General features: G+C 35.8%; 1 protein-coding gene across 1 annotated transcript in view; it reads left to right on the forward strand.

Annotated features, from left to right (window-relative positions):
- The window catches only part of LOC149199118 (uncharacterized), a 155,313-nt gene that overhangs the window by 103,428 nt on the left and 29,400 nt on the right, over positions 1-22,485 (forward strand). The window contains exon 5 of the mRNA XM_089402301.1: positions 3,685-3,774. Coding sequence (XP_089258427.1) covers positions 3,685-3,774 — 90 coding nt within the window. The remainder of the gene's footprint in view (positions 1-3,684; positions 3,775-22,485) is intronic.

Consider the following 22,485-nt stretch of genomic DNA (forward strand, 5'->3'; position numbering starts at 1 on the left):
TGGTTTATAACTTTATAATTTAGAGTCTAGACCTGCTGTAGGTGATGATTCCCTACATCTTTTGGGCATAAATGCTGTAGAAGAGGAGGAATATATGCTCATTTATCCCATTCATACTTCTACATTCTTTCCAAAAACTGACATGAGGACATCAAGTTAAGATCATGAGAAACTGTATATTGAATGTTGTTTGCAGAATGGGTAATTGTGAAAATATTTTGTAGCCGCACATTAGATGCTTGATTGTTTCTGCAGCCTAGCATATTACACAGCTGCCATCTGTAAATCCTCTATGCTGTCACGCTGTGCATATATATTATATGGTAATGGCAACATATTTTTGTGACTTCTCTGTTGATTGCTCCTGTCCGGTGGAAGTGGTTCATGTTTGTGGAGAAGAGATTGTTTAGACAGGCAACAAAAACCATATAGGATACAATAAGATGAACAAATATGTCTCTTTTGTTGGAACCGTGATACCACTGCTGTAGGTGGAGAATGGAATTATTGTATTACGGTTTACCTTGACAGTGATCAATATGAAGTTATTTTCTATAAATATGTGTGGTATTGCTCAATGCAAACCCTTGCAATTTGAAATCAAATCAAAAACCAAGCAAAATGATTGTAGGGAACCGGAAGAATGAGAATCGAGATTGTCTTACTGTTCTTGGCACTTGCAGCTTAGAAATCTTCGTTGTTGGTGGCGTATTGGCGAATATTGGCTTCAAACCCTCCTTGGCAGCAACCACATTCCTTCTCCAGCGCTCAGAAAAACAAAATGACTTCAAAAAAACCAAAAATTGAATTATATAGGCCGCGCGGAATGATTTCAGGGTCACCGGCGATATTTTAGGTCGTCGCGCGATATTTTCCGAGATATCGCCGAAATATCGTAAATCTCGCGCGATTTTCAAAACTCGAAAATATCGCGATATTTGGTCGGCGATATTTCGGCTCGCCGAAAATATCGCGATATGGTTAGGACAAGCCTCCCAACTTGTTGCTAGACCACAGTTTGATGGAAAAAAACTAATTGCCATAATGGGCCATAATGGTTCATCTCTGGGCGTAAAGACGACAACAGGGTGGGCTTTGATCGACTTATGTGTGTGTCAAGAGTGCAGTGAAAGCCTTGAACATTCAACCACTATCCCCAGGAGCCCCCATGACAATTTCAAGGATATGGACAAGTCCTCATAGGAACTGAGCGTTGGTCATTGGTGAAGAGCTTCTCATTTCTCACTAGTGGATCTATTCCCTTTGGGCTCTGGGTATTGCCTTATCTAGTTTTGCTTTTGGTTTAAGTCAAGGTTGCACGAAACGGGGAAACGGGTATGAGTTTCAGAAACGGGAAGTGATATGAAACGCGACCTTCCCAAATTTTGGAAATGGGGAAACACGAATATATATATATATATTAAGACATTTAAGAAATATGTGCAATCGTAAAGCATATATGATATATTCTAATTTATTACATTATGATAAAATTGTCAATTGTCAATGCATAAACTATAAGTCTCTAAATTTTACTACACATTTACTCATGAATGATCACATAATGAAAATAGAAGTATCCAAAATCAGCCACGAGAAATTTCTAATTTGTTGTCACTTGCTTGATCGGGAGTCTCCTCCTACATAATCGAATGACCTTAGTGCTCTTGATTAAATACAAGTTTCATACCCTAGTACCCTACTTGCTCTTGATTATTGGGAATCTCCCTTGCATAGAGGGCTTGGTTCTCTTGATTAAATACAAGTTCCATACCCTAGTACATGATAAAATCCAATGGAAACATTGCAATCCCCCCAATCCTGAAAAATAGATATGTCTGCTGGATTTTGAGCGAGATCTAAAATTCTACTTTCTCTATATGAAATCCAATGAGGGCGAAACCACTCTCAAACATCCTGAGTCATTTCATGGTAATGGTTAAAATTTAAGTAAAATTGATATGCCTCAAACTTCCTGATGAACTGCATATCAACACTAGGGCAAAAGTTCACTTTTATAACTTTAGACATGCATCTAGAAGCAACTACAAGGCATTAGAAAAACCTAAAAAAAAAAAGAAGAACGAAAGAAAGAAAGAAAACACAAGTTACAAGCTGAAACGTGCATCGTACGACCGTGAAATGCGTTTCTGGCCATACTAGCCATGTTTCCGCATCGTGAAATGTGCCAGTACGGCCGGAAACGCGTTTGACGGCCGTACCACATGCGTTTTAGGGTTTCGTTTCCGTTTCTGTATGGAAACGGCCTCCTACCCTACGTTTCCTGCAACTTAGGTTTAAGTTGACATAGTATTTATCCAATATGGTTGTTGCCTCATTGAAATCTCCCACTAATGAAATCTTATGCATTCCAAGTGCTAGTAGAATTCTCTCTCAAATTCTTTAAGAGCAAGAAAAGATATCCTTAACCTACATTAAAAAATCTGGTGCTTGAATTGCAGTTGCAATATGACAATGGTCTCCCATGATTAAAAGCTGTTGCTTGAATTGCAGTTGCAATATGCCAATGATCACCCTTGATTAAGTTCTTGTTGCTTTTGCTGTTCTGATGTTATTTTTTGGTATTTTAATTTTTAGCTCCCTAGTCTGTAGATTTTTAGTGTCCTTGGACATTGCATGTTGATTGGTATCCTTTTCAGTCGATATATAATCTCAGAATCCTCTGCTAGGAACTATCCACTTCCATTCCTTCTTTTCCCTTGTTTGATAGATTCCAAAGGTGTTGGTTCCTGCTGCTATCTTCTTCTGTACCCAAGGAAGACTACTTTGCTTTTATCATTTATGTTGGTTACAAATGTTCTTCGATCATTCATCTCAGCACCTTTTCTTGGCTTTTCAGTAATATACTGAAACAGCAACGACTTCAAAATTTGCCATTCAGCTGGATCCAATATGATTCCTGTACACCTCCTATTTTAGTGTCTATGCTGCCCCAATTTAGCAGGCCGATATTTCCTTATCATATAAAATAGATGTTCTTAAAGATTTTTTTTTTTTTTTTTTGGGTTGCAAATCTTAGTCATAACGTCATTTGATATCTTCTCATTTAGTTTGTATTAGCCATTGTTAGTTTCTTCATTCTGTCTCTTTTGTTAAGTTATTGTGCTACTCAAACTTGTTTTATGTTTTTTTATCATTGTTTATCACCACCCAGCGCAAAATTAATAGTCTATGGGCAATATTTTGGAACTATTCTTTTTTTCCTAATTAAAATATACAAACAGTTTCAATTTACGTTCATTAGCTACATTAAGTAAAATTCAGTCAATGTACAACTAGGAATTAACCATATTGTTCAAGATAAATTAATTTATTTTATTGTCAATCGATTCTGATGCTAATCAAGTTCAACATCATATTTGTAAGTGGAGCTCATAATTGTTCTCAACATTCTTGTCTACATTTTATATGGATATCTGAGTGTTTTGTTGCACTTTTGACAAATTCTACTATCAATGTTTCTGACAAGGGGAAGCCTTTACATTTCATGACATCTGGCCAATTATGGTTAGGTCATTAGAGCTTAAAGAGAAGCATTTTCCATTGGTAGTTATTATCAAATTTTTGTAGCTTGTTGGTTATATAGAAAAAATACTATATATCCATATGCCTGTAAAAAAATTATTTAAAATGAATTTGTTGAAAAGTTGAAGCATCTTGCAGATTTGGAAGAGAGTGCGAGATATCGGTCAGGAGATGATTAACCTTGCAGAAAGTCTTACACAGTATTCACAAGCCTCTTATAAGAAGCAGGTAATCATGCAACTTACTTTTTTTATGCATAATTCATTTCCCTCAGGGCTCAGTACCAGCTTAACAATTAACAATTGCCTCACAAAGAGAGCAAGGCTGTCACAAATTTGGATTTGAACCTGGGCAGTGCAGGACAAATTTCCTCTCAGCCACACAAGCTATACCCAATTGTCAATCATGCAACTTGATTTTCAGATTAATGTATAATTTAAGTTTGTTTGCTCCTCAAATGTTTATCGGCTTTTCATGCTGGTCTTTCTTCTCTTCTTGTAACATGTTACAAAATAAGGAGTTTGAAATGCTCTTTTGTGAAGGCTTAACTTCAAAGGAAGATTATGCTTTCATTTGGAAAAGTCTTCTGTCTATCATCTGTTATGTCTAAATTGAATGCTGTTGTTTTGGTTGGTTATGGACTTTTGAGAGAAATAATTAGGTATTATCTTACCATTTATTTTGTCTGAACATAAACGTAGGAAATATTGTCATAGTCTGTTATTTATTTTCCTATTATTGTGATTAGTTTATATATCATCTCTAACAAATTCTATTCTTAAAATTAGTTGAGAGTTTTTAGTAGAATGTTGAGCCACATGCTTTGAAGAGCATGTTGTGAATGTAGAAGCTATATAGGCTATAATAAAAAACAGTCAGAGATATTATTTGCACTTTGATGCAAAAATCTGCTTTTGAGTGGTTTTGGTCCACATAATTGGTATTAGAGCATATCAATCAAGCCTTTGGTTTTGTTATTAACCTGTGTTTTCCTTATTTTGGTCTTTCGTTTTTTCTCAATTGTTTTACAAAGGACTCTTGTGTTAGTTATTATGAGAGATCAGGGACATGTTCTTTTTGTTATGCGTTTCTATCTTTGTACAGATCTTGTGTAGGTTTTGATTCATCCGTCTGTCATCTTCCTCTTGTAGATGCATAAGTACAAATCGCATTAGTTCCAGTCCGCTTAAATTATATCTGCAGATTCTCTAGATCATGGTGCTCATACATGTAGATGTCAAATCACCCTTCTCCATTACATATTGTACCACATTATTTTTGTGGAAGACATCTAGCTATCAATTAATTTCATCCCAAGCATTCTGCAGATTTGGATATCAGATCTGAGTGGAAGTGTGGTTGATAAGAGGTTATTCTTAATTGATTTGATATGACGAGAAGAAGGATGGCATGGAGTCTGCAGATTAAGATAAGATAGTTTTATTAATGTTTGGTGAGTGACCACAAAAGTAGGTCAATGGGACTAAAGAATACCGTCAGTGACACTACATGTGGGAGTGCAAGCACATCTCCTAGAAAATGGTGAAAATTAAAAAAATTGATTGAATTCTTACGATTTCATAATGGTGCAGTTTTTGGATTCTTTTGGTGCAGTTGAAGCTTGGAGCAACCTATAGAAGTTAGATTTGTGGTTTTGAGCAATGTACCAATGGTGGTGTGTGGCACAATCAACACTCTCTCATCCTTACTAGTTATTTAAAAAGGAGTTGGTGGAAGTGTTGAGTAGAAAAGAGGAGTTTAGATGGTGGACAACATTTTGAAATAATATGTGAAGCATGAGATTGTTGATCCTTGATATGCAAGTTCTTGCGATTTTTAGGGCCTTTTGTTTTTGTTCCTAAAATGCTTAAAATGACAAACTGATAACTACAATTAAGAGAATTTTGAGAATTTCTGAATTTAATTCTTTCTGATTTATTGATGTATTTGATCTAAAAAAACTCTGAAATAAATTATTGAACAACAGTAAACAAAATTTCAGAAATTTGTTTGCAAAAGTTGCTGAAATTAATTTCTATTTCAGCGATTATACAATAGTAAAAATGTAAATTAAATATCATTTTTTGGGATTCAACTGCATTAAGTAAGTCATTTATCTATGACCATTTCCATGAGAGATAGTCTTCATTGATTAATTTCTCATTATTTTTGAATAGTCCACTTAACATTCATTGCATCGGGTGATACTCATAGGGGTGAAGAATGAATGCAGTGAAAGATGCAAATTAATTTGCTGCTAAATTTCAGATAACTAAAATTTTATGCTAGTGTTAATCGTGCTTTCAATTAGATCAATGAAAGAGGTAAGGGTTTAGAGGATGTGCACCAGTCAGCCCCTAGGGGCTTGAAGACACTTGAAGATGGGCTGCTTAAGTCACTGAAAATTCTCCAATGCAAATGCCAAACTCATAAATTTTTTGTTACAATTTGTTAAATTTTTTTTTGGGAAATTTTCAGTAAAAAGTTTAGGAAAAATTAATGAGAGAATTTTGGTGAAAGAGAGAGGCAAAGAAAGATGCTAGAGATGGCCAGTGCAGGGCCTCAAGGCCCTAAATTTTTTTTCTCACAATCTTCTTGAAATTTATCTTCAACTTGCAAACAAAATGGAGATGCCCTCTGGGGCTTAGATCTCTCTCTGGAATCCACAAAAGTCAACTGCAATTATTAGATTTTTTCTTGCACAAATAAAAGACAGAAAACCCCAAAGCATGTATATACAAAAATATGAAATACCCAGAACCCCAATGAATTAGAAATATTCTATTTACAAATCTACAATAATATTCTACAACAGATTTGTAGATCAAAGCCCTATATTAGCCATTTTAAACAAATTTTGCTCAATATTTTGAAATAAATTTGAAATTTTAAAGAGGCACAAGCCCAAGAAAAACCCTGCAAGTAAAATATTCTATTAAATGACTTCAGAAATTAAAAAGATTGTAGACTCTTTTAGATTCTGTAAACTCAGAGTTAGTTGGTTCAGTTGAGGACTTCTCCAAACGCCCAAATTTTGAATGATAACTTTTGCACACTTAAATCTGCTTGTTATATTAATAGAGATTTAAAAATTGATCATAACATAATCAAGAAATAGAGATACCTATTACACAGATCAATCCTCAAAGGCTATTAACTAACAAATGCAAATAAAAGCAGCAAAGTATTAAGAACAATATTACCACATAAATCTGGAAGAGGAACACCACGATCTAAAACCCCAAAGTCTTTGTGTTTTATTAATCAGAAAAAAGTTACAAGAGTTTTCTTAGAGCAAGTACATGATTCAAAGGCCTCTCATTTATAGAAAAACTTATTCAACAACTAGTTGGCTTGATCCCTATCAAAGCAATCTCAATCGTTGATGAAGATGAAATGATCTTTTAATCATCGCCGTTGAATTAAAGTTACTTTTTGAGGAAATTCGAATTCCACTTTTAATTAACTCAAAAATTATTATTTTGAGCTAATTGTCGCAAAAAGTTCATTTTGACTTAATTACTATGACTCAAGGGTTCAAAATATCTTGAAATTTTCAATATTCCCTTGGTCGGGGACCTCCAAAAATTAAAAACTTTAAAACCCACAAATTTTAAATGTTGGAGAATTTAATTTTTCTTAGGACCTAAATTAATTAAATTTCTGGCTTTAGCATTTTAATTTATTTTAGCCAGAAATTTTAATTAATTGACTCATGAGGAGATTATTAATTTTTCCAACCCTCTAATTTTTAGCCATGATGTCTAATTATGAGGGACCATGCACTAATATTTTTTTACATGAAATATTACATTTCTAACTCATGAAGGGGGAACACTCATTCGTTATAGACCCTCAATAATTACCCATTTCTACGACACAATTTGATTTAGTAGACTAAGTGACTTGTAATAAAATAATTTAACTAAATAGTTAGAGTTATTGTCATCACTTTTACAGAGACTCGATAAATAACTGTAGGACTCATTTAAAATCCCGATGACAAAATCTACCCTAGCTTTGGGGTGAGGCTGTAGGGAAAAACTCTGCCGGTCATTCGTGTTTAGAATCACATGAATCGGTGAGACTAAAAACCTCTTAGGATAGAAATCATCATCAGAAAAATAAATTTACCTAGGTTGTTACATTTGTCTTACTAGGATCATTTACATTACAAAATGCAGAATGGGTTTGCAAAACTCTAGTGTACATATAGCTGATAATGATGAACCTGTGGATCATCTGAGTGCTCGGACATGATGGAAATCCATGTGCGAAAAAATGTATAGCTATGGGGTAGTTGACATGGAGTGGTCAACATCTAGCTCTACTTGGGGACATGTTTCATCTAAGGAATGCGAGAATCCAGAATTTGCACCAAAAGATAACATAGAATGACGTAAGGAGTGTCCATACAAATATAATCCAAAAATCATGATATAATATTATATAAAATAAAAGCTCTGTAACAATTCTACAATCATGAAATGTAAACTTAATCTATGAACATAAATAAAATGCTAAAATGACAAGGTGTAAGGTTATAGATAAAATACAAAGGATGCCCTTGTGGCATCATATGTGTTCAATATAGTGCATACTGAGCGCCTGTCGACTTTTAGGTAGATCGATGGGTTGTTTAATTGATGTGCCATGCCCAATCCTTCATATTGAAAGACTTTGACTTATCCCAATGTTGTGTTGTTCTCGTCCATCAATTGTATCAAGCCTCTTCCTTCTTCTCCTCAGCTTGTACGTTTGCTTTCATTAGGATGTGATGTTGATGATGATGTGGTTGGTGCACCACTTACTCCTTGATCCGAAAAACGCCCATATGGAAAATTTAGAATGTTCAAGAATTCTGTGACTTGTGCTCCTTTATTTTCATGAACCTGATCTGTTATGATTGGTGGATCAACCTCGCAAGAATCAACTTGATTCTTATAAATTTCCCTTTTATCTAGGTCACTTTCAATTAGCCACTTTTCAATGGAACAAATGACCTCCTCATAATAAGATGGAGCTTACTGCAACAGATAGGGAGGCTTATGATCTGTTGACATTTCCTTGTTTCTTTTATCCTCTGACCCACGTTGAAATTCTTGTATTTTATCTTTTACATTACTTGCAACTTATTCTGAAGAGTGATCTTTTCAATTGTTATGGCATTCATCTGGTTAGAGTGTTCAACCTTCATAGCACTGGCTTCCTTGGCATGGTTTTCCTCCATGGTCAATAATTTATTCTGAAGACATATCTGACCAATTTCCATATCTTTTATTATTTTGTCATTATATGCTTTTATGGTCATCAAGCAATTTTGAATAGAGCTCATTTCTTTGTCATGATTAGGTTTCATGGTTTCCATTTCCTTAGCATGTTTTGCTCACATGACAAGTAAACAATTTTGCATGGAAGTCCTTTCTTTGTCATGATCTACTTCCATGGCTTCTATCCTATTTTGAAGATTGATATGGTTAACTTCAATGTTTTGAATCATTTGTTTATAATTGAGTGGTATGTCCTTAATCCTCTGAGGATGTTCATGATCTTCTATAGGAAAATGATATTCCTTACCAACAATATTAATTTGATTGCTCGTCGCTGCCATTCCATATCTATGATTCTTTTGACAACATGGCAAGTAGCCTCTTCATGAAGAGCATCACAGGCCCTACAATAAGGTAGAGACTCAACCACAAGATTCCCAGACTCAAGCGGATTTGGTGGTCTCTTCTCATTAGATGGGCCTTTCTTCTGCTAGTCATTATTCTTTTGATTATTATTATTTCTAAGTTGGAATCTCTGTGTTTGAGATCTTTCCATTTGGACCAACCTAGCCTGCATGGCACTCATTTCCTTAGCATGATTAGATATCAACTTTGTTTGATTAAGTTCCACGCTTTCAAGTTTCTGCATTAGTTTTTTCATAGGGTCGTCATCAGATTCATTGGATTCTTTTGATTTAATTGGACCCTCATCAAAACCTGAAATTTAAATCTTCCCAGATGCTTTCTTATCCTTTTCAATTTCCTTAGCTAAAACTTGGGCAGCCTCATAATCATTAGTTTTAGCTCGCCTCAACTCATAAGAAGTATCAGCATCAAATGCATCAATATAAAAATCCAAAAGAGACCTGACAGGAGGTCTATAATCTTGAGGTAATTCTTTAATAATACCATTAAACCTCTTATTAAATTCCTCTACGGTTTCATTTTCTTTCTTCTCTATGATGCTGATAGCTTTAACGAGATGTATTTCTTCTCTTTTGTCTCCATACTTGTCCTTAAAGACATTAATAATCGATTACAATGAATTAAACAAATTATCAAGGTTTTCTAAAAACCAATCCAAAGCATCTTCCTCTAAGGAAATAACAAAGAGGCTCATTTTCACATCTTCATGATTAAAGTCAGCACCTCCAACATATTTACCCAACCAAGAGCTAAGAGATTTTAGATGAGCTGTAGCACTAACTGCATTATTTCCTTGGAAAGAAGGCAACTTGTCAAGGCCATTGTTAGGAAGGTCATTTGGATAACTCCGAGTGTTAGCAAAGTTACAAGGGGTGAACAAGTCCATGATTTCTTTCTCAAAGGGAAAAGGAGGGGACAAATGGATGCTAGAGAGAGAGATCCTTGCTCAAGAAAATCAATAAATCCACAAGAAGCGAGCTTCTAGCAGAAATTCTTGAAAAAAATGAAAGAAGTGGAGTCACCACTTGAACATGAATCTATCTCCAAGATCCAAAAGGCGAAAACCGAAAGGTTAGTCAGGAAGAAACAAATGGATATCAGGGAGGGCTTCTTGTCTGAGAAATAATGGATGAATAAGTGGAGTCGCTACCCAAATAAGAAACCAACCGAAATGTTCAGGTGCTAAAGTTGCATATAGAGAAGATGAAAGGATTAGTGAGAGGAAAAAGTTAAGGCGATGAAAAGATGAAGAGATGAAATGACACCAGAAAACGTGGCGTTGATGGGATAAGAAATGATGAAAGATTAGATGATTAGAAAAATGTCGCGAGGACCAAGGACAAAAAAATCTGTGCCCGGCAATGATGCTAAAAAATGTTGGTGTTGCCGGCAAAAATGATAAAGATAATATGAGGAGAATGAAGATAGAATGTTGTTGAAGTGCCGAGAATAAAATATCCCCGACAACGGCGCGAAAAAATGTTTCACACAGAATGTCTAGGCACCACGACAACGACTCAGATCAGGTGCTGTCACATTGATCCCCAATCACTCCGTTTGAGTTGTCTCCCAATAGCAGACTAAGGGGGGTAGACCCTATGGAAATGAAAAAATGAAAGACTAGTTGGGAACCAACCAACCTGGGAGACATAAATAAGAAACCAATACTTGTTTTGGATTGCACAAGATTTTAAGGAATCAAAATGATTTGAAGAAAGTGATACCACTGCCTTGTAGAGTCAACTATCATGGGAAACTGCTGCTAAAAATACTCGACTGTCTCATGTGCAAATGCAAAACTTAAAACTATGTGAAATGTAGGGACTTGGTTAATTTTAGTTAAATGAAGGCCTGAAATTATTTCTGAAATGTCTTAAATGTTAACTTTAAGGCTTAGAAAGGTGGTGATCTAAATGTGAAAGTAGGTACTTATACCAACACTGCCAAATGCAAATTCTGCACAAGTAATTACTGAAGTGCACAATAGACTGAAATGTAAAATGTTGGAATAAAATATTTTTAAATTCAAAAATTCATTTGTATGAAATACTCAATCAAGATCATTAAATGCATAAGTAAAACTAGATTTGTCCTACTTGCATAAACATGTAAAAAAATAAATGAACTTCAAAAATTAAAGTAAATGTTTTAAACTTAGATCACATTAATGAGATATGAGTCTAGTAATCTGCTCTTACATCAAATGTTAAAACCAACAATATATTCTAAAACAATAGTCCTGTAACCATGCAATATTAAAAAATTTCTGAGTTTAATTCTTTTTGATCTTGATCTATTGATGTATTTGATCTAAAAAAACTCAGAAATAAACTATTGAACAACAATAAACCAATTTTTAGAATTTTGTTTGCAAAAGTTACTGAAACTAACTTCTATTTCAACAATTATACTATAGTAAAAATGTAAATTAAATCTGTTGCTAAATTCAGAAAATTTCTGAGTTTAATTCTTTTTAAAAGAATAGTGAAATAATATTTAGAAAATAGCATGCAAAAGTTTCTGAAAGTAATTATATTTCTGAAATGTAATGCAGTGAAAGATGCAAACTAATTTGCTGCTAAATTTCAGATAGCCAAAATTTTATGCCAATATTAATTTTGCTTTCAATTAGATCAATGAAAGAGGGTAAGGGTTTAAAGGATGTGAACTAGTTAGCCCCCAAGGGGCTTCAAGACACTTGAATATGGGTTGCTAAAGTCATTGAAAATTCTCCAATGCAAATGCCAAATTTAGAATTTTTTTGGGAAATTTTTAGGAAAAAATTTAGGAAAAATTAATGAGAGAATTTTGGTGGAAGAGAGAGGTCGAGAAAGAGGCAAGAGATGCCCAACACAGGGCTTGAAGGCCCTAAAAAAGTTTTCCCACAATCTTCTTAAATTTATCTTCAACCTATAAACAAAATGGAGATGCCCTTCGGGGCTTAGATATCTTTCTAGAATCCACAAAAATCACCTGCAATTTTCAGATTTTTTCATGCACAAATAAAAGATAGAAAACCCCAAAGCATGTATTTACAAAAATATGAAATACCCAGAACTCCAATGAATTAGAAATTTTCTATTTACAAATCTACACTAATATTTTAAAGATCTAGTAGATTTGTAGATCAAAGCCCTCTATTAGCCATATTTAAACAAATTTTGTAGAATATTTAGAAATAAATTTGAAATTTTAAAGAGGCACAAGCCCAAGAAAAACCCTGCAAGTAAAATATTCTATAAAATGACTTTAGAAATAAAAAAGATTGTGGGCTCTTTTAGACTCTGTAAACTGAGAGTCAGTTGGTCCCGCTGAGGACTTCCCCAAACGCCCAAATTCTGAATGATAACTTTTGCACACTTAAATTTGCTTGTTAGATTAATAGAGATTTAATAAATGATCATAAAATTATCAATAAATAGAGATACCTGCTACTTCTATCAAAATGATATTCTAAAAAAGGTAGAAATCTATGCAAGATACTTGTACACAGATCAATTCTCAAAGGCTATTAGCCAACAAATGCAAATAAAAGCATCAAAGTATTAAGAACAATATTACCGCATAAATCTGAAAGAAGAACACCATGATCTGAAACCCCAAAGTCTTTGCGTTTTATTAACTAGAAAAAAGTTACAAGAGCTTTCTTAGAGCAAGTACACGATTCAAAAATCAGATCCAGAAAATGGAGAGAGGCCTCTCATTTATAGAACTCCAATGGCTAGTTGGTTTGATCCCCATTAAAGCAATCTCAACCATTGATGAAGATCAAATGACCTTTTAATCATCGCTGTTGAAATAAAGTTACTTTTTGAGGAAATTCGAATTCCACTTTTAATTTCCTTTTAATTAACTCAAAAATGATTATTTTGAGTTAATTGGCGCAAAAAGTAGACTTTGATTTAACTACTATGACCCAAGGGTTCAAAATATTTTGAAATTTTCAGTATTCCCTTGGTCGAGGACCTCCAAAAATTAAAAACTTTAAAACCCACGAATTTTAAATGTTGGAGAATTTAATTTTTCTTAGGAAAATTAATTAAATTTATGGCTTTAGCATTTTAATTTATTTTATCTAGAAATTTTAATTAATTGACTCATGAGGAGATTATTAATTTTTCCAACCCTCTGATATTTAGCCATGATGTCTATCTATGGGGGACCATGCACTAAATATGTTTTTACATGAAATATTACATTTTCTAATCCATGAAGGGGGAACACCCGTTCGTTATAGACCCTCAATAATTACCCATTTTTACGACACAAAATATGATTTAGTAGACTAAGTGACTTGTAATAAAATAATCTAACGAAATAGTTAGAGTTATTCCTAAATCACTTTTACAGAGACTCGATAAATAACACTAAGATTCATTTAAAATCTTGACGACAAAATCCACCCTAGCTTTAGGGTGATGCTAGAGGGAAAAACTTTGTCAATCATCCGTGTTTAGAATCACACATGAATCAGTGAGATTAAAACTTCCTATGATAGAAATCATCATCAGAAAAATAAATTTACCTAGGTTGTTACATACATTTGTCTTACTATGATCATTTACAAATGGGTTTACAAAACTCCAGTGTACATATAGCTGGTAATGATGAATTTGTGGATCATTTGAGTGCTCGGACATGATGGAAATCCATGTGTGAAAAGATGTATAGTTATGGGCTAGTAGACATGCAGTGCTCAACAAGTTGTTCATTTGGAATATTAATCCAAATTGTGCAAATAATGAATCTTAAAGGCATTGGTTTCTAATTCATAATCGCAAGGAATCTAATCAAATTGTGCTTAATAAACATACTTGCCACTTAATTTTAACCAAGTTGCTAGGCCAATTGAGTTGTCTTCTTGACTTGGTTCCTGATAAGTTGTTCATCGTCGCATGCATAGGGATTGTTATCGTTCAAACTAGTAGGGGTCCTAGGAGGGGATCCTACGGAGCAATTACTAGGTCAAGCGACAACAATGGAGTGATAACTCATTGTCACCTCAGCTAAGGCTCCTTGCTCTTTACGAACTTCCACTAATGTGAAGAGACCTGATATAAGAGGAATCACTAGATGATGGGTCAATAAGAAGATAAGGAGTGAGTATAGGGCCTATTCATAAGAGAGATTCAATTAGATTGCTTGTTTGCTTTGAAAGCAAGATGATGGGCTCTCTAGGAAGGGCTAAGAGGGTTCTCGAGGCTAGGGTTTGGGAATATATCTTATCTAGGTGGTTCCTAGACCGAAAATTCCTTATGGAGAATTGACCTTTATGTGATCTTTGTGATATTGGATTTATAAAGTTGTTGGACCCCAATGGACCAAGTGGACCCAAAATTAGGTCAAGGGTATGGTGTTATGTACCTAGGGGGGGTAATATGGGGTACCAAGGGAGGTACCCAAGGTAATAATGTAATAATGGGATGGGCCATAGTAATAAATAAGGTGGTTAACCCATGTCATGTAAGGGACCACAAGTAGTTAATAATAATGTAAGGGGCCCATGGTATTAGTTGATGGTATAAGGAAACCATGGTAATGGTACATGGTATTGTATGTATGAGGCCTATATAAAGGCTAGAGACTCCACATAGGAGGATGAAGAGAAGTATTCTTGTATGAACAGGCATATGGCTTGTGGAGTGTTCTCCTTCCTTAAGGAGTGAATGTATGGTGTTGCCCTACCTTAAGGGTTTGATCAATAAAGTATCATTTCATATTATCTTTGGGTTTATTTGCATTGTCTTATATTTCATATCAGATCTATAGTATTTCCGGGTTAGATCTACAACAAGTGGTATCAGAGCTACAACAATTGGTATCAGAGCTACAACAAGTGGTATCAGAGCTCTTTCTTAGGCAAACGGTGGGAGAATTTTTTTTTTCATTTTTGCAGGGATTTTTGGGGGGCGAAATTGCAGATCAGATCTGTATGTTTTGGTGCTAGATCTGCAGAATCTAATTGCAGATCTGTATTCCTGGTGAAAAAATAGCCGATTTCAAAAAAAAAATCGGTTGAATCGGAGTCCGGATGAAGATGATATCGCTGATTTAAAAATCAGTGGGGTTGTAGACAATTTTCAGGGCAGTGATTTTGCGGCGCAGATCTAGAAGTCCTGGTGCCAGATTTGCAAGATATAATTGTAGATCTGGAATCTTTGTGAAAAAACACATGATTTCAAAAAAAAAATCAGTCGAATCGGAGTCCGGATGAGAGAGATATCGCTAAATTAAAATCAGCTCTTCTTGCAGAAATTTTGGGTGACGGCGGGAGAGTAGCAGCGCAGATCTGAAAATTCAAGTGTCTGGATCAAGATTTCTACCACATAGGTAGATGCAGAGAGGTTGTTCCATTTCTAAAAACAGGTTATAATAGATATTCTGAGCAATATTGACGGATCTGTGACCATTTAAAATTTTCGCCAATTCTTTTTGTGATGGCGGGCCACGATTGGAGTTTGGGGGACTTATATAACTTTGATGGCTCTCACCCAGCCAAATGGCTAGCACAAATGGAGAAATGTTTTAGTTTGTATCACATCAGGGATCGGCTGAAAATGGGACAACTGTACTTGGACAATGAAAGACGACAATGGTGGCAAGAGCATCAACGTTCCAATGGAAGGTTTGTGACTTGGGATGCCTTCAAAAAAGCTCTTCTAGAGCGCTTTGAACGTAAATCAAATCTTGTGGATAAGCACACACAGACAGACACACAGCCTAGCAAAGCTTTTATTTTTACAGAAAATAAGGAAACCAAGGAACCAAAAGGGTTATTTTTGGCTGGTATCTCTATATTGCAGGTTCATGGATTGATTCAGAAGGAGAAAATCATTGTGTCTATCAATCCGAGTTGCAAACAAAATCTTATAAATGTCAACTTGGCAAAGAAATTGCAAGTCCCAGCAAAACAAATTGAACATACAAAGGTTGATGATAAGGATGTTCAAATCTATAAGGATTTGAAGCTTTCTATGGATAAGTATGTGTTTCATGGTGATTTTTATGCTTCAGATATGGATAACATGGATGTTGTTTTGGGATACCCTTGGATGGAATCCGTGGGTACTATCAATATTAATGTGCAGAAGAAATTCCTGAAGCTATGGTATAAAAAGAAGAAAATTACATTACAGGATATTTCCATCCATAAACATGTAGAGCACATGGAGGCTGAAGCAGAAGATGTTCAAGGGACTGACATATCAGATGATGAGCCTTTGATGATCGACAATCAAACACAAACAGAGGCTGCAGAAGAAAATGTTACAGGTGATGATACATCAGAGGAGGGCTCAGTGGTTGAAGTCATATTGAAAAAGAAGACACCACAGCAGGCACCACAGCAGGGTGAAGTCAAGCAAAAGCCATCGTGGGTTAAAACTTCAACATATCATCACCCACATCACCCCGCAAGACAACCATCAAGATGGAAACCAAGTAGTCACATGAAGGATAGCAAGGAGAGAAGATCCACCTACTACACATCAACACAGAAGAGCTGCCACGGTCAACTTCCATCTCAAGCGAGCGAGGCACCAGCAAGATCGAGGGTTCACCTTTCTCTTGGATGGCTAGATGCACGTGCATGGTACCATTGGACTACTCTTTTGAGTAGATCTTATTATTTGTGTTCTTCCCATGTTTCGGGGACGAAACATGCTAAGGGGGGTGGAATGTTATGTACCTAGGGGGGTAATATGGGGTACCAAGGGAGGTACCCAAGGTAATAATGTAATAATGGGATGGGCCATAGTAATAAATAAGGTGGTTAACCCATGTCATGTAAGGGACCACAAGTAGTTAATAATAATGTAAGGGGCCCATGGTATTAGTTGATGGTATAAGGAAACCATGGTAATGGTACATGGTATTGTATGTATGAGGCCTATATAAAGTATCATTTCATATTATCTTTGGGTTTATTTGCATTGTCTTATATTTCATATCAGATCTATAGTATTTCCGGGTTAGATCTACAACAAGTGGTATCAGAGCTACAACAATTGGTATCAGAGCTACAAAAGTGGTATCAGAGCACTTTCTTGGGCACAAAAGTGAAGAATTATTGTATGAACAGGCATATGGCTTGTGGAGTGTTCTCCTTCCTTAAGGAGTGAATGTATGGTGTTGCCCTACCTTAAGGGTTTGATCAATAAAGTATCATTTCATATTATTTCTGGGTTTATTTGCATTGTCTTATCTTCTTATATCAGATCTATAATATTCTTGGGTGAGATCTACAACAAGTGGTATCAGAGCTACAACAATTGGTATCAGAGCTACAACATATGGAGTTGATCAACCAAGGAGGGCAACCTAGGGTAAAAAATGGTCTTTGAGCTAGGGCTATATCTCAGGATGCGACTATCAGAATTCCTTCAAATTTGGATGACCTCTAGAGGAAACCCTAGCATATTTATGGACCAAACATTGAGGTGTTTTGATGGCTACAATGTAATTTATTGGATGTCCTAGGTGACCTATTAGGGCTAGGCCTAGAAAGGGAAGAAGGAGGCGAGAAATATAATTGTTTAAGTGACCACCAGTGGATGGATCAGTGCCTTGTCTTTGGGAGAGATGGAGTCAAGGTGAAATTATGATTTGGACAGACCATAACCAATCAAGGAGACTTCTAGACAACTTGGCACGACAATTAGTGCATGAGAGTAGCTGCCAGAAGATTTTATACTTCGATATGCGATTATTGATGACTTATCAAGGTGCTTTCAACAAAGATAACCTTTAGGGACATTCACCCATTTATACATGACACATGCAATGGCGCAACACCTCAAAAGGTCAAAATTTCCATAGTTTTGCTTAGAATATCAGTAAGTTTCAGACCTATATAGCGAAAATCCCAACAACATGTTGAAGGAAATGTAACTAGGTTCGGTCTTCATAAACGTACTTTTGATATTTGTACTTATTCAAGAAAAGAAATATTATTTTTATAGTATATGTCAATGAACTTCTTGCTCATTGAAATAGGTCTAGCAAATGTTAAGTGCTATAGGTGAGTCAAATAGTCAAAATGAAATGTTGAAGGCCTTAAGGGCATGTTACACCATGTATGATTATGTAGTAGGGTCAAGAGAATACCTCCAAGCAAAGTCAAGTCTCCTCCTATGCAAGGCACCATCAAAGAAGCTCCTTCAAAGCATGTTACACCACCAAAGAAACCATCTGAAGTTTGCATAAACAAGTCGGCCTACAAACAATTAACATGTCGACCTTCTAGTCAGCGTAAAAGGGGGGACAATCCTCTATAAATAAAGGCTATCCACTCCATTACAACATCAATGAAGTGCTCTGAATTCTGAGAAGAGAAGAGGCCAAGAAAAGGTCGAAGAAAGAGAGAAAGAAGTCGAGGTGGAAGGGACTGTCTTTTTAGTGTTAACACAACCACACGTGCGAGAAAGGAAGGTCTTCCTGCAGTCATAACAACAGAAACCCACAGTGACATATCTCTCTATTTTGAGCTAGTAAACAAGGCCTATAAGGCCTCCCAATCAAGCGAAGAGGAATGTCACTCAAGCGAAGAAGGAAAGAGGCCACAACAACAAGTAAACCACCACATGTGCAAGAATTTAGGGTTGCAGGACAATCATATCAAGTATGCACCTACATCTTGAAGGAGGAGCTCATTTGGTCAAGAAGAAGGAAGGGATCATCACAAGAAAAGGGACTCATCAAAAGGTGTCTCTTCTAGAGCAAGTGTAACAAGATCTATCAACAACTGAAAGAAGGAAGACAAAGTGCTGGAAGGAGAAGGAGAAAGTGCTGGGTAATCGAAGTGTCGGAAGGACTTGACTTGTGCTTGGAGGATATTCAAGTCAAGGGTCTAAGATTTGGCATTGATCAATAAGAAACTTCAATAAGAGAAACTTACTAAAGGGTTTTCCTCTCAAGAGAAGAGAGGTTTTGGCCCTAGCAGAGAGCCAACATCTTGTGTTATTGTGCTTATGTTTTGGTAGTAGTTTGATGAAGTACACACACATGCATTAATAATAATAAGAAGAAGATCAAGCTAACAAGAAAAAGTAAAAAGACTCCACAAATTGTTATCAAGTAACGAAGATTCACACTACACATATTTGCCCTAAATTCTTCAACACAACATTCATGTGACAAAGTAAATAACAAGAATAAACATGAAAAAAATCACTTACATGTACAATGAGTATATCCAATCATCAAATTATGCCAATAATGAGGCTCCAAGACCAAGGAGAGAATCCAAACATCAAAATTCATCCATGAAACCAAACTCGTCCTTTGAAAAGGAATGAAAAATTCTCCAAGTAACTACTAAACCAATGTTGCGAACATGACAATTGGGATTAAATCGGCGGGGGGAAAAATCGGAAAAAAATGGAAAAATCGGGAAAAAATCAGTAAAAATTGGGAAAAAATTGGTAAAAATCGGGAAAAAATCAACAAATACAAAAACATTTATTTTATTTATTTTTTAATATCTAAAGCATCTACAACATAAAATAAATGCATTGACACATAAACATGATAAAAGAACTAATATATAAGATGTGTAATATCATTTCTAATGCTACATCACACATAACAATGAATCATGTCCTGAATAGTAAGTCCCGAGTCTCAACTCAGCTTCAAAATATCAACAAAAAATATAATAATGTATCTCATATCATGAGTCGTTATCTCATATACATTGAAATGTACCAAATAACTAATACTACTAAGTTCCTCTGCCCCTGCGAGAAAATGCAATAGCTTTCCCTCTAGATGTAATGGTAGTGGACTCTGCTGTGCTCTAGAAGCGGAAGAATTAGGAGCTACAGGAGGTAGACCACGTCTTCTCCTAGTGACAAGGGTAGCCTGGGTAGGTGGTGTCATGTACTCCTCCTGTTGCTCCTCCTCCTCCTCCTCCTACCCCTCTACCCCTTCCATTACCTCCTAATCAGTGACAGACTCTATGAGAGGCCTCTCGACCTCAACCTTCCATGCAGCAATGGTGTCAATTCCATCCAATGAGATGGCTTCCATATCATGTGTCCTCTAAAGTTGTCACACCCATAATTGAAGATTGTAGTAGACATAGACCATGTCATTAAGTTGCTGGGACTCCAATCTGTACAAGGGTCATAAATATTATTTAATGTATTCAAAAAATTAATTGGAAATTTGGAATATTTTAAGTTTTAACTTGTTGGGCTTCTTGGTGTGTATTTTTTCAAATACACTCTAGTTGCGGTCGCATCCTGAGGAGTTACATGTTTGGTTGAGGATTCGAATGGAAAGCCTTTGCAGATTGGGTACTCTAGCACCGTAGTTTTTTTCCCATGCATCTACAACAAAATTACAAATAAGATAAACATAAGAAAAAAATGAAATTTGAAAGTTGAAGCAAAGTATGAAGTTATGAACTTGAAGAGGCAATGAAATATGAAACAAACTAAAAGAAACTAGCATTTTAGTCTTCCTATCAACCACAACTATGTCAAAAGAACTAGTATATCTCCATCTCTTTGGAGATTTCTGCAGAGATGGCACCATCTTTTGAACACAGGTGAAGAATCCATCCATGACCTCATCATCAAATAAGAACCCACATGGGTAAGCAAATGCGGGGTTCAGATAGATCCCTGCAGCATGAATGGGACGATGGAGTGTGTTGTTCCATCGTTTATCAATCACTTCCCATAGGAGGAGTTGTTTATGAAACCCCTCATCTCCCTTATCATCATAGTAGGTATGAATGGATTCTTTGGCCCTGTCCATGGCCTCATACAAGTAGCCCATTGCGGGCTTGTCACCATCAACTAATCGAAGAACTTTTACCAAATGTTCAGTAATGCTGCACACCTCTTGCACTCCTGCCCATATGCTTTCCTGGTATGAAACTAATCTGCATATGTCCTCTCCCTCTGGTTTGAGGCTAAATGCCAAAGCACGCCATTGATCTGAAAGAAACATTCTCTTCACATCCCATATAGAATTCAAGAGGGATTGAAGAGATATGAAACTGGTGGCAAATCGTGTAATGGCGGGGCACACCAACTCCTTGTTGTTGGTGAATGTTCTCATCAAATGAAATACAGATGCATGATTATATATAAATTTTGTAATGATTTTTGGTGAATCAACAATATCTTTGACAAAATGAATTTTTCCTCTGTCCTCCAACATCAAATCAATGCAATGTGCAGCACAAGGTGTCCAAAATAAAGTAGGATGCTTCTCCATAAACATTTTGCCAGCAACAACATAATTTGCAGCATTGTCCGATATGATTTGGACAATATGTTCTGAACCCACCTCCAAAATAAACACATCCAGCAAATTACATAATAATTTTGCGTCTTTAATATGTGCAGATGCATCAACAGATTTCATAAACATTGTCCCCTTGGGACAATTAACTAAGAAGTTTACAAGGCTTCTCCCCTTTTGATCGGTCCAACCATCTGACATCACAGTGCATCTTGTGTGTGCCCATGATGCCCTAAACTCCTCCAATCTTTTGGTGTAGTCAACTTTTTCATCTTGAAGAATGCAGCCTCTAAATTCATCATAGGAAGGGACTTTGTACCTTGGGCCAACAATTGTATTAGCATTTAGCAATAGGCTCGAAAAATGGATTATTCTTTGCAATGCTAAAAGGAATATCACTCCAAAGAAGAAACTTGCACAACAACTTGTCAGCTTCTTCTTTATCCTTTTTTTTTAAAGTATTGAAGTGATAGATGGTTGTGAATCGGACATGGTTTTAAGAACAAAATATGATGAGATAGCTACAAGGTTGGTTTTAGATACTGATGTTGAAGTAGAACCACTGCCACTCTCATATTCACCTCCTAACACTATTCCCTGCTAGTTGACTCTTCAGAGCTGACTTGGACAATTTGGTTTGCTCTATTTCCTCTAATGATCTGAGGGCTCTTCGGATGATTTTCAGAGTTGTATTGGTGCAACGCCCTACCTCATGTCCATGGATTTGTGCAAAGTGATACTTCAATTTGTATACCTCCATTGTCATATGATGCCCACACAACTTGCAAGTCAAGTTTGATATGTCAAACCCTCCATCAGATTCACCAAATTGCCACAGAGAGTCCAATTTCCTTGGCATGTTTGTAACTTTGGTTGAACTCTTGAGTTTTAACTTTTAATGTATGATGAAGTTTGAAGTTGAACCTAGAGCACAAGAAGAATTGCAAGTTAAATAAAAATAAAATTTACAATACAACACATTGAATTT

Source organism: Pinus tabuliformis, chromosome 2_1 (assembly GCF_031772625.1).
Source record: "Pinus tabuliformis cultivar Carrire ecotype Pingquan chromosome 2_1, CPIR1, whole genome shotgun sequence".
Lineage (NCBI taxonomy): Eukaryota > Viridiplantae > Streptophyta > Pinopsida > Pinales > Pinaceae > Pinus > Pinus tabuliformis.